The sequence below is a fragment of the Anomaloglossus baeobatrachus genome, chromosome 7 (assembly GCF_048569485.1).
Source record: "Anomaloglossus baeobatrachus isolate aAnoBae1 chromosome 7, aAnoBae1.hap1, whole genome shotgun sequence".
Lineage (NCBI taxonomy): Eukaryota > Metazoa > Chordata > Amphibia > Anura > Aromobatidae > Anomaloglossus > Anomaloglossus baeobatrachus.
The window spans coordinates 311183685-311197302 of NC_134359.1; the positions used below are offsets into that span (position 1 = coordinate 311183685).

Sequence of the window (13618 nt, forward strand, 5' to 3'; positions counted from 1 at the left end):
ATAATCTTACAAAGACATGTATCTATCAACATAGAATATGGAGTTAATTTAAAATCTCTATTTATTAAAAACAGTCACTCCCACAGACCTCCCCCTTGGTGACCTCATATGGGGTTGGTCATAGGATGTGGCTCTGTTCACTAGAAAATGATGGGATTCCACACTTTCAGGATATCTTTGCCGCCTGGAGGTCTCAGGTGTAAGATTTCCCATATTTCCCATCTGTCATGATGTAACTGTAGGATAGCAAGGGCCAAGGACTCCGATGCTGTCTCTTATGCTAGGCTATCTTTAACCTCAGGGTTACCACTAAGTGGAGATGTCCGAGTCACGTGCATGCTCCACCAGAACTAATCTAATTCCCCCCTCCCACCAGAGAAGGAAGGGGCAGGAGTGAGATGAAAACACAGGTAAAGACAGACAGGGGAAAACCAAAACTCTGACACACCACAAACTCTCAGGAACAAACAGTGAGATACTTAGGAGAAAAGCAAGAGCAGTAAGGTAGCAACAAAAAGACAGCAAGGGTTAACCCCACAACCGCACTCAGCAAGAAGTACTACAACAACCAGTTAGTGTGGATCACAACACCTCACCATACCAGCTTAGATAAACTATATCTGGCATAGAAGGAAGTATCTAGTCATATATAGGAGGGGAGCCGATGTAATCGGTTCCACCACAACATGTGATCAAAAGGATCAAAAGGAGACTAACAAGCAGACCAGCAAAGATTAACTCTAACTTTGGCAATGTGTTACCTTTTATATATATGACCTGCAATTTGGCTTTGTAGCCTTACTTTGGGTCTTTCTTATTTTATGAGACTATGTGATTCCCACTCCTGACATCGTCCTGATTGGGATGTCAGAGACATGTGGGTTTGACTTGGGCTGGAGCACTTGGTTGTGCCTTTTTATATGGGTTTGAGAGGCTATTCTTCTCTGCCACCCTTTTGCTTTTCTCTGTTTGCTTAAATTGTATTGCTCATGTTATTTGCACCCATATTAATAAAATAATCTTTTTTTATTACTATATGTTCTTGGTGCTTTGCTATTGGTTCCCCTGCTTGGTGACTGTTTTTATTTCATTCAATTAGGGTATTTCAGCGTTTTGGTTTACATTAACTCTTGCTACTCTGCCTATGAACTACCAATCTGTTGGTCAATGGCCCAGTCAGCCTGCGTTGATCATATATGTGCCGACCCAGCAGTGGATCGAACCTCTCGGATCCGGGGGTAGTGTCCGTCCGTGGCTCGAGGGTCTCCGGGCCTGGGGCTTAGAGGCCACGCTCAAATGTAAAAGGGAGTATTTACACAGGATTTGATATAGTTTGTGACACCACCCGTGATGTACGGTAATTGGGGAATACCGCCGCTGCCATTGAGAGTACTCGGTGTGATTGAGTGGGGCAGCTTGGTGACGTTGCCCTCCACGGGTAGGGGTAGGCCCCGGGACTCTGGATGGAGATGCGGGGGCGCAGTGCAGGGGTCAGTCGGGTACTCACTCAGCAATGAAGCAGACGCTGACAACAGGGTAAACCAAGTCTCTGAACGCCACTGCCTCTCAAGGGGAGCTCGTCCGGGTCCCATCCCCTGCAGTGCTGCTGGTGGACTGTAACCTGCCTCCTGACACCAAGTTTTAGAGTGTCTGTTATGGTCCGGTAGCTTGGAGCTATCTGGGCCCTGCTCCCCACTGTGGCTAAGTGGAGGAGCCTGCTCTCAGGGCTCACACTTTGGATTTCAGTGGGCTGCTTGCTAGGAAAGCCCTATCCCCCTCGTTGCGCTAGTGCCCTGATTCTGGAGCTGGTGGGAACAGTCCATAAAGGCCCGTTCTTCTCAGGTTAATTCCCGTGTTGCCTGAAGCTTCTCCCTGACCTAGGGTCCGTGTACCCCGTCGTGCCTTCGGTCCCGGACCAGTGATAGGACCAGGCTGCCGGCCGTCCTCCTCGACGGGTCCCAGGCACCTAGCCTCAATCCCCTGCGACCGGGGGTCCGACTCTTCTAGGTCCAGACCACTGTCTGTGACCTAGTTTTCCTCTCCCCTGGGAGCTCCAACTCCCAACTTCCTCAGAGCTCCTCACAGCTCGAGTGTCTCCACAGAACTCTCGGGAGCTGCTACTCCCAGCTCCTTTCTCACTGGGAGCTACTTCTGTTCTTCCAGTCAGTTCTGCTCTGCTCTTCCTCCCTCACTGACTTGACCTTGACACCTCCCACCTCCCTGTCTGACCCCTAGGTGGGCTGCCCTATTCCTGCTTAAGCAGCCCACTGGTGTGCCTGACAGGTGTGGTGCAAAGTGTATCTAGGATTTGTGAACGCTGATGGAGGCAACACTGCAGGATAGAGACCCAGAACCATGGGGGTTTGAATACTACACGGTTAGAATAGTTTGTGCAGTACCCTGTGACAACCTGAATAGTCCAGGGGTGTCACATATACATCAGAGGAGTTATCAGGCGGAGTGTCAGAATCTGTAGTCTGAACAGATCCCGACATCAAAATGACAGTCGGGAATGTATGTAAAACCTCAATGTGAGATTACTATGGATGATCGAATATCACAAATATTCGGTAATATTCAGCTTCGTGAATATCCGACGAATAGGTCGCTGCTTTGCGAATATTCAATGCACAATGTAAGTCTATGGGAAGCCCGAATAGTTGATATTCGTCAACTATTCGGGTTTCCCATAGACTTACATTGCACATCGAATATTCGCAAATAGTCGAATAGCGGCGACCTATTCGGCAAATATGGGCGTTGCTGAATATTTGAGGTATTTGATCATCCCTAGACAGTACCTTTTCCTCTAAGAAGACCCTCTGGACCCTCAGGAATCGTTTTTTCTAGATGTAGACAATGAAAAGCCCTAACCAGCTGCTCAGCATGGATATCTGAGGATGGTACCCAAGTCCTCTCCTCAGGACCATAACCTCACCAATAACCCAAATATTGCAACAAACGGTGAATAAAATGAGAATTAATAATCTTGGACACTTCGGATTCTACTGACCCATCGACTAAGACCAGAAGCAGAGGTAAGAGAAGAGGGGTTCTCTAAACTACATATTTTCTTAACAGAGATCTGTGAACTACATTATGGATTTTCTAAGATGCCGGTAATGCCAGATGGAAAGCAACCGGATTACAGACCAATAAATAGGTGCCCTATTTTCAATTAAGGTATTTTAAGTTTAATGTTTTTGTTAGAGAATGACACCAGATCACCAACACACAGGTCCGGACCAGACACAAATCTACAGTCAGCACGCTTATACTTAGAGCCCATGTTGCGCAAATGCTACTGATAATGATGAGACATATTTGTCCTCCCCAGGTTCCCCTGACGAGTGCCCCTCCTGCTACCTACAGAACTGGGGATGACGACCATAGACACAAAAAAATGAGATACCCCAGAGGACTCATGACGACGATTATTAACATTAGGTAACGATGGTAAGGCAATAAAATGTGTCATTTTAGAATACCTATCCACCACCAGAATGACCGTATTACCAGCAGAGGAGGGTAAATTCATAATAAAGTCCATGGAAATGTCTGACCAAGGTTGACTAGGAACAACAAGGGACGAGAGTGAATAGCCTTCCAGTGGGCACAGGTTGCACACGCAGACACATAGAACACCATATCCCTCCGGACTCTGGGCCACCATAAGTAACACAATACAAGATCCAGAGCACCTTTCACCCCAGGGTGACCAGCCAGGGCAGAATCATGATGTTCTCTCAGAACCTTAAGACGGAGAGTCAGAAGAACAAATAATTTTTTCACTGGAACCCCAGACAGCGCTTCACCTTGAGCCTCAGCAATCTCAGACTCCACATCAGTACTGAGCGCTGACACCACCACTCCGTTCTGTAGAATGGGGACAGGTTCCTCACAGGGTCTCCTCCCCCTTCAGAAAACTCCTGGACAAGGCATTGGCTTTAATGATTTTAGAACCAGGGTGATAAGTAACGAAAAATTAAACCTATTAAAAAATAATGACCATCGAGCTTCTCTCAGTGTAAAACATTTAGCCGATTCAAGGTAAAGTAGGTTCTTATTGTTGCAGAGCTTTGAGGGTCTGGCGGTGTGTGAGTGTGTGCTGTGCATACCTCCTAGGGTGTGTGCATTGCCAGAGTGTGAGTGGAGGTGTGCCGCCCCGGGCTCGGCAGACGAGCTGCTCAGATCTGGACCTTCAGTGGGTGGCTCGAGGGTCTCCGAACCCGGGGGTCCCACAGTCATGTCAATCAAAAATGGGTTGGCGGTTTGGGGACCTAGGTGTACGGCCGGAGCCATGTTTTAGTTTGTGACGCCACCCACGGGATGTGGTGAAGGTGGACACCACCGCTGCAGTTACGGGGCACCAAGGGAGATGTTGCGCAGCAAGTTAACCCCTCCGTGGGCAGGGATGGTGGCCCCGGGACCCGTTGGGGGGTAGTTGGCAGTGCAGGGAGAAGGGCGGCCGGAGGGCACTGTTGTACTCACGATTAGTAAACACACAGGAGTCTTTGGTAAACCAAGGTGATGGTGGTTGGTGCCCGCAGCCGGCTGCAGTCTAGTTCCCCACCCGGCTGGTGGTCTCTGTCTTTCTCCCGCACCTGTTTGTGATGGTGGACTACCTGCGCTTGCAACTTCAGGAGTCTGCACCGGCTTCTGGTTGCCTTAGGAGCCCTTTTGCCCGCAGATGCTGGCCCGTGGGATCTCTCTGTCGTGGCGGTGGCTTTCTATCCCCCTCATTGGGCTGTTGTCTTCAGTTGGGACTTTGGGTGGGACAGGACCTATAGTCCTGGCCGCAATCAGTAAATTAGCTAGCCCCCAGTAGCTTCTGGACCTGAGTACCCCCCTTTATGCTCCGGTTTCCGGGTCGGCTTCCCCGGGTCGGTACCGGCGCGCCACTACCCTGTCCCGGTCCACCACGGTTCCACCGAGCCGTCCTCCCAGCTCCTGCAGACAGAGGCCTCCGTCTGCCTCCTAGCCAGCAGTACCAGGGCTCCTACCCTGGCACCAGTTCAGTTTGGGTCACTCTTGTGCTCGGGCTGCACACAGCTCCAGCCCACACACCTCTCCTCATGACCTCTAGACTTGAACTTCAGGACTCAACTGCAAAACTACGGAACTTTCCCGCCCCAGGCTGTCTGAGTGTAAGACCTGTTAACATTTATATATATATATATATATATATATATATATATATATATATATATATATATATGTTAAAAGACTGTTTGGTGGACTTCCTTGTGTTATGCTGCCACCTGCTGTCAAAACAGAGAACAGCGGGCAAAAGTCCTGCTGCTCAAGTGACTTGATTCAGTGTTGTGGAACAGGAGGAGGAGGAGTCTACATGTGGCTGTTTTGCAGAGAGGAGTGTGCTGGAGTGGGGGCTGTAAGATAGAAGGCCTCAGTCTGCCCTGTTTTTCCGAGGTCCAAGTACCTTAGAGTGTTGCGTGGTGTCCCCCCCCAAGACACAGATCCAAAGAGGCTGGATGTGGAGCGAGGAGCCAGACAGCACGTGCAAATTACAAAATTACAGATCCAAAGAGGCTGGATGTGGAGCGAGGAGCCAGGCAGCACGTACAAGTTACAGATCCAGGACAAAGACTGAACTTTAGAGGTGTCTGCCGGCGAAATACGGGCCCCAACGGTGACGAGGTACCCCACGCTGAAATCTGCAGTTAAGTGTGCACACTACTTTTAGTTAGGGACAGATAGGAAAAGACTCTGCACTGTGTTATACAAGTAAGATAACAAGGAGTCTGCGTTTTTTTGTTTAACAAGGATTTCTGTGTTTTGCTTTTGGGAGTACAATCTGAGGCTTCCTACCCTTGACAAGTTATTCAAAGTAGTTGTATGTATATTGCATTTCCTTTTCATTTGCTTTTCCTCCACCTGTGTTGTGCAATACATTACTAAATTTGCATTGATTAACCCCCGTGGTTCCGTGCAGTCCTTGCGTATCCCAATACCTGCAGGTTATTACATTTGGCGTAGTCGGCAGGATACGCAGGCTGGTACGGAACAATGGACGGACAGGGGGGTGTCGCTGATGGAGGTGTTCTAATACAACCTGATGGGGGAATACCAGCAAGGCAACTGTCCCTGGGGGCTATGCTGACCCATATACCAAAATTTACTGGCAACAATGTACCTCTCCATGACTGGGCGCAGAGAGTGGAGGAGGCAGAACCTTTGCACGAATTGCTCCGAGGGACTGCAAAAGGACTAAAAACACAGAAAATTTGCTGGGGACCAAGACAAGCAGAAGCCTTACACTGATTGAAAGAGGCCTTGGTTAGTGCCCCTGTGCTTGCCTATGCAGACTATAACCTCCCCTTTCGGTTGTATACAGACGCGAGCCTCTACGGCCTCGGTGCAGTACTGGCCCAGGTACAGAATGGTACTGAATGGGTGATTGCATATGGAAGTCGGACGTTGCGAGAAGCCGAGCGCAATCCCGAGAAATACAGTTCCTTTCGGCTGGAGTTACTGGCACTAGTATGGGCGATAACCGAAAGGTTCTCGGAATATCTCATGGGAGCTCAAATTGAAGTCTATACGGATAATAACCCCCTGGCTCACATCTCCACCGCCAAACTGGGAGCAATGGAACAGAGGTGGCTGGCACGACTCTCCAGATACAATTATCATGTGCAGTACCGCTCTAAGCATGAAAATCAGAATGCGGATGCCCTTTCTCGTGTAACCACCGAAGCCCCAGTGGGGGAGAGAGATGAACAGTTGGAGGAAGACGAAATTCCGGACTTCAGTAAATTCACCGCTCAAGTGGTAGAGGCTCGTATGCTGGAAATTACGTCGGGCACGACATCATGCCTGCTTGGCCAAACCAGAGAGGAATGGGTGAAAATTCAGTCATCTGACCCAGAACTGCTTCAAGTGAAAGAGTGGGTGATCCAGCAGCGCAAGCCTAGAAAGGAAATACCGGCCACGCTGTCGCACGTGGCCCTCCAGATTCTCAGCCAGTGGGATAAGCTGTCGGTGCAAGAAGGGATGCTGTATCGGAAGGTGCACCTAGCTACAGAGTTGGAAGTACGGTGGCAAGTAGTGATACCCCAGAAGATGGCAGTACCACTGGCCCGAGAGGCGCATGAGAAGGGAGCCCATTTCGGACCGGACAAGACTTACCAGTGGTTGCAAAGAATAGTATACTGTCCTCAGATGCTTCGGGCAGTAGAGAAGGCCTGTAAACTGTGTCGTTCCTGCGAGTTAAGTAAGGCTCTCCCACAGCAAGCACCAGTACAGACTATTGTAACCAAAAAGCCGTTGGAGGTACTCATGATCGATTATCTGAAGATTGGCCACTCCCACCGGGGCTATCAGTTCTGCCTTGTGATGACAGATCACTTCTCCAAGTTTGCGGTGGTGACGCCCACCAGAGATCAGACAGCTGAATCAGCTGCTCGAGCCATCAGTGATGACTTTATCCGGGTGTACGGCTGCCCCAAAAGAATACATTCCGACCAAGGGGCTTGCTTTCAGGGCAGTGTCATGAGAGAGCTGCAAAGGATTTACAGAATGCAGAAGTCAAGGACTACGCCTTATCATCCACAGGGCAACGGAGCCTGCGAGAGATTTAACCGGACCTCCTACAAATGCTACGCACGTTGGAGGATGATCGTAAGAATCACTGGCCCGGCTATCTCGCAGAACTCGTGTGGGCGTATAATAATCATGTCCACTCCACTACTGGGTACACCCCATACGTACTACTGTTTGGAAAAGCCGGAAGAGGCATAGAAGAGCTCAACCTGGCTCCCCCCGAGATCAGTGAAGGTCAGAGCGTAGGTTCCTGGGTAGACTGTCACCGTCGGCGGCTGGAGACTATCCATCGAATTGTCACCAAGCGGTTGCAAGAAAAGACACACCCGCAGCGGAAACCTGTGTGTGAAGCCCCGTTCTTGCCAGGAGACCGAGTACTAGTTGCAGAGAAACACCCGAGACACAAGTTGAGTGAGCGCTGGAAAACAGAGCCGTACATTGTGATCAGAAGAATCTCTCCCTACGGAACAGTATACGAAGTGAGAGGTGAGCAAAGAGGCGACACCGTCATCCTGCATCGTAATATGCTGAGGCCCTGCTATTCAGAAGACAGGACCAGACAAAGTACCTCGGAGACGGTGCCCGTGCCTGTTCCTGTTACCTTCGAAGAGGGCTCTAACGATGAAGAATGGTGGCGAGCCCCGACCAACCAACAGACTGGGAGAGATCCACACCCCCATCCGTTCAAGACACAGGTGCCACCCCTGCAGAGCAGGAGTCACTAATCTCCAGAGATGGGGACGGGAATACTGTACTCCCTGATACGGCGCCGACGTCTGGCGAGTTAGCTGTGGTGCCACGCTGGACTGAGCGGGCTAATGCTGGTATTCCCCCTGATCGGTACTTGGCAGATGAATTTGTGTGTTCTGTCACTGAATCCTGTTTTACGACATTGGCTCCCAAGCCAGGAGTTGCCACCGTGTGCCCCTTTGCAGAGTGCCTCAGGAGTGTATCGGCCGGGACGGCCGAGGTTAAAGAGGGGGGGAAATGTAAGACCTGTTAACATTTATACATATATATATATATATATATATATATATATATATGTTAAAAGACTGTTTGGTGGACTTCCTTGTGTTATGCTGCCACCTGCTGTCAAAACAGAGGACAGCGGGCAAAAGTCCTGCTGCTCAAGTGCCTTGATTCAGTCTGGAACAGGAGGAGGAGGAGTCTACATGTGGCTGTTTTGCAGAGAGGAGTGTGCTGGAGTGGGCTGTAAGATAGAAGGCCTCAGTCTGCCCTGTTTTTCCGAGGTCCAAGTACCTTAGAGTGTTGCGTGGTGTCCCCCCCAAGACACAGATCCAAAGAGGCTGGATGTGGAGCGAGGAGCCAGACAGCACGTGCAAATTACAAAATTACAGATCCAAAGAGGCTGGATGTGGAGCGAGGAGCCAGGCAGCACGTGCAAGTTACAGACCCGGGACAAAGACTGAACTTTAGAGGTGTCTGCCGGCGGAATACGGGCCCCAACGGTGACGAGGTACCCCACGCTGAAATCTGCAGTTAAGTGTGCACACTACTTTTAGTTAGGGACAGATAGGAAAAGACTCTGCACTGTGTTATACAAGTAAGATAACAAGGAGTCTGCGTTTTTTTGTTTAACAAGGATTTCTGTGTTTTGCTTTTGGGAGTACAATCTGAGGCTTCCTACCCTTGACAAGTTATTCAAAGTAGTTGTATGTATATTGCATTTCCTTTTCATTTGCTTTTCCTCCACCTGTGTTGTGCAATACATTATAAAATTTGCATTGATTAACCCCCGTGGTTCCGTGCAGTCCTTGCGTATCCCAATACCTGCAGGTTATTACATGAGACTCCTTGGTGGGCGTCTTCCAACCACCTGGTTCCGCCCCCTGGTGTGTCCATCAAGCACTGAGGGGGGTGACTAGGGTTTGATAGGCTGCTGTCACCTTGTTAGGGAACGGTGTAATGCGGGGCTCTATCTGTGACTATCTGGCTGGCCAGGGCGTCACACTTGCTGCGCATGTGTGGCGCCCCTGAGGGTCCAGTCGCCAAAGAGGTACTGCACCTCAGCCAGAGGTGTGATATCCCATTCCCTGGTAAGGAGGAGCAGACCACAGCACACACACTCTTAGGGTGGCTTTGCACGTTGCAACATCGCACGTGCGATGTCGGTGAGGTCAAATCGAAAGTGACGCACATCCAGCGTCACTTTCGACATCGTAGTATGTAAATCCTAGATGATATGATTAACGAGCGCAAAAGCGTCATTATCGTATCATCTGTGTAGGCTCCGACTCCTTCAAAATTACGCTGCCGCGACAGGTACGATGTTGTTCCTCGTTCCTGCGGCAGCACACATCGCTATGTGTGAAGCCGCAGGAGCGAGGAACATCACCTTATCTGCCGCCGCCGGCTATACGAAAGGAAGGAGGTGGGCGGGATGTTTACATCCCGCTCATCTCCGCCCCTCCGCTTTGATTGGCCGCCTGCCGTGTGACGTCGCTGTGACGTTGTACGACCCGCCCCCTTAGGAAGGAGGCGGGACGCCGGCCAGAGCGACGTCGCAGGACAGGTGAGTGCATGTGAAGCTGGCGTAGCAATAATGTTCGCTACGCCAAGAATCACAAGATATCGCTGCTGCGACGGGGGCGGGGACTATCGCGTGCGACATCGCAGCATCGGCTTGCGATATCGCAACGTGCAAAGCCCGCCTTAGTATAGCTGCACCACTTCAGGCAAGGTTAGGGCGAGATTGCTCCTTAGGGAGAGCACAATCCCGGAGCCAGTCTGGAGGTGGGGTTAGTTAGTGGGTGGACACATAAGGGTGCTTTACACGCTGCGACATCGCTAGCGATAACTAGAGATGTCGTGCGCGATAGCACCCGCCCACGTCGCTGTTTCGTCATGGGCGTGATCGCTGCCGTAGCGAACAATATCGCTACGGCAGCATCACACGCACATACCTGCTTAGCGACGTCGCTGGAGACACCAAACAATCTCTCCTTTAAGGGGGAGGTTTCTTTGGCGTCACAGCGGCGTCACTAAGCGGCCACCCAATAGCAGAGGAGTGGAGGAGATGAGCGGCCGGGACATGCCGCCCACCTCCTTCCTTCCTCATTGCCGGTGTACACAGGTAAGGAGATGTTCGTTGCTCCTGCGCTGTCACACATAGCGATGTGTGATGCCGCAGGAACGACGAACAACCAGCGGTATGCACCACCAACAATATTATGAAAAGGAGCGATGTGTCAACGATCAACCATTTTTGACGTTTTTGCGATCGTTGTTCGTCGCTCCTAGCTGTCACACGCTGCGATGTCGCTAACAACGCCGGATGTGCGTCACAAACACCGTGACCCCGATGATATATCGTTAGCGATGTCGCAGAGTGTAAAGCACCCTTTAGAATGGAGTGCAGAACAAAGTAGGAAGCGAAGGGGAGAAGTTCTGAGGACTGGAGATGGAGGAGCTCGTCCTAGGACAAGGATGAAGAAAGGAAGAAGGGGTCCTAGAGCCACGGGAAGTAAGAGATCCACCCGTAGGTTCGCATCCACAGCCGACACACCAGTGTGGAGGTTCTTGGCCGCAAAGGGGACCGGCCCTTAGACTAGTGGAGAACAGCCAGGCTCAGCTAGCAAAACCAGAGGTTGAGGTAACTTCATGTGCTGAAGCCACGACCACACGCGAATGCACTGAAAAGGTGACCACAGAGGGCCAGGGGATTGGGGATTAGGCAGAAGAGCCTCCCAAACAGGGTCCGCGGACACCGCTCAGGGCATGTGTGTGAGACGCAGGGTAGGAGGGCGAAGCCAGCGTAGGAAGACGACCAGGAAAGGGACACAGAAAGGTACACCGGTCTTGTGCCTACGAATTACCTGGGGATCGGCTGGATCCCGTCACCGCAGGACTCAGCATTCCAATGACAGCATTTGACCGTCTGGACGTGATAATCTGCAACTGACAACTGTGAGTAAAGAACTTGTGACTGCACCCTGCTGTGTACTAGACTTATTGCCTGCGCCGCCAGCCCCGCACTGTTCAAACACTTCATCGGCTAACTACTGCCTACGGTTGCCCTGGGGTCCCAGCTCCACCTGTGGGGAGCTGTACCATCTCAGCTGCGTCACCATCTGCCCCAGCGGTCCCTTCTAAGCAGCGCCTGCCATATCTGCCCGAAGACCACAGGTGGCATCACGAATCATTACCCCCTGTAAATATCTTTTAAAACGACACCACCAGGGTCACGGAGTCGGGCCCTGCCGCCGAGACCTCTCAACAGAACCAGCCCGGTTCAGAGTGTCTCCCCCAAACGGACCCTGGTGGGCGTGTTACATGCCTGCGTACATGCCCACGTGGTATGTTTTTAACTTTATGATTTGAAGGAGGGCCAGATGGCTGGATGCTGCGTTATTACTCACATCAATGAAGAACCCCAGGACGGCGATTCCACTCGGGTCTTGTTTGGCTGCTGACAGGCTGATTCCTCCCTTTGTGTGAATGATGTGCATCTATGGGAAACAAAGTAGAGGCAATCGATGAGTGCAAACCTGGCTGACAACCACATCCACATTGAAAACAGAATAATTTGGGAGCATTGTCACTGCTCAAAACCTTCTTTGGTGGCTGGATAAAATTGTAGTGGCAGATACCGTAAGGTTCGTGCCCAATAATCACATGCCATATATTGCTCAAAGTGCTGCCTGCGGGCTACATCCGGCCCACGGACTGCAACATGTGGCCGCCCTCCCCCGCCCGGAGTCCCAATTTCACCACTATCTACATCATCACAAGGCAGATGGCATTGAATATAGTGGTGGTGAGGGGCCACCAGCTTCTTCCACCATTCACTGAAAACAAGTCACGGCAGATGCGATGACGTCACTACATCCTGTCTGATCTGTGACGCAAGGGGAGGCTTGTTTTATTTATTTATGTGGATATGTGTGGGCTCATACTCTATATAGGGAGCTATGTGGGCAGGGAGAGCCTTAGGCTAAATGGCGCCCTGTGCCAAATTACCCTTTGCTACCCCCAGACCATGTCACAGGCGACCTGCAGCCAATCAGCAGCTGGTTTACTCTCTCATCCTTTAGATAAAACTGACATCCAGAGGAGGTCATAAAACAGCAGCAGCTCTCATTTCTTCTGGATTACAGTTTTGAAAGAGGGCTAGTGAAGCAGCCGCTGATTGGCTGCAGATCACAAGACCCCGGTGCCCGGCTGTAATGCTTTTCTGCTGCGTTTGTTTTTTTCATGTACTGTAAAATGACAAAAAAAACCTCACCCTAAGCATACTGCAATTTAGTTATTTAAAAAAAAATAAAAATCATTTGCAAAAACCCTCCTGAAAGTCTATATGTATGCGCCGTTGTTACTGGCTTCATTTCTGGTGTCTATGCAATGACTGTATTCTGTGTCCTTTAAGTATATAGAGCGAGGGGCTTCTTCCAATTTTAGCCGCCCCACGAATGAGGTCACTTCTTTTAGCCGTTTCATGGCTTTTGAAGCCTACAGCAGCTAAAATAATTAACCAAAGACGGAACATGTGCACCGAAAAATCATTTTGAAATTGCTGTGCATCATGTCCCTTTGCTATGGTGTAATTGCAGCGCTTTTTTCGGCCTCCGACACACATCCATGCCGCCGGTATGTGTTTAGTCCATTTTTGCACATCCCGGTGGCACGGATACCCTATGGTAGCAGGCACACACACGTAAAACCGCACGGAACGTGTGTCCGTGTGCGTTTGTACATGTATGCGTTTTTCTACACGCTGACATGTCCAAGTTTTCTGTGGCAGCACGGGTGTCACACGGCCCGCACCCGTACCACACGGATGTAGTGTGGATGCGGTCCCGTGTGACACGCGCTGAAGAAAACACACGTGTCAGTGAAAAAAAAAAAAACATTTACTCACCTTCTCCAGCCCTGCTGCCTCTGCCGCTGCTGCCTCTTGCTGCTGACCGCCGCTCATTATGCTCATTTAATATTCACTTCACTGCGGCCAGCAGCAGCAGCAGGGGGACGGCAGGGCTGGAGACCGAAGATCAGCACCACGGACAGCAGCGTGGACCATGTGAGTATGCGAATT

The 13618-nt window shown here is 50.6% G+C and overlaps 1 protein-coding gene across 1 annotated transcript in view; it reads right to left on the reverse strand.

The window, feature by feature from the left end:
* Positions 1-13618, reverse strand: part of LOC142246866 (carbonic anhydrase 4-like) — a 183083-nt gene that overhangs the window by 34803 nt on the left and 134662 nt on the right. Inside the window, exon 4 of the mRNA XM_075319917.1 lies at positions 11946-12035. Within this exon, the coding sequence (XP_075176032.1) occupies positions 11946-12035 (90 nt within the window). The remainder of the gene's footprint in view (positions 1-11945; positions 12036-13618) is intronic.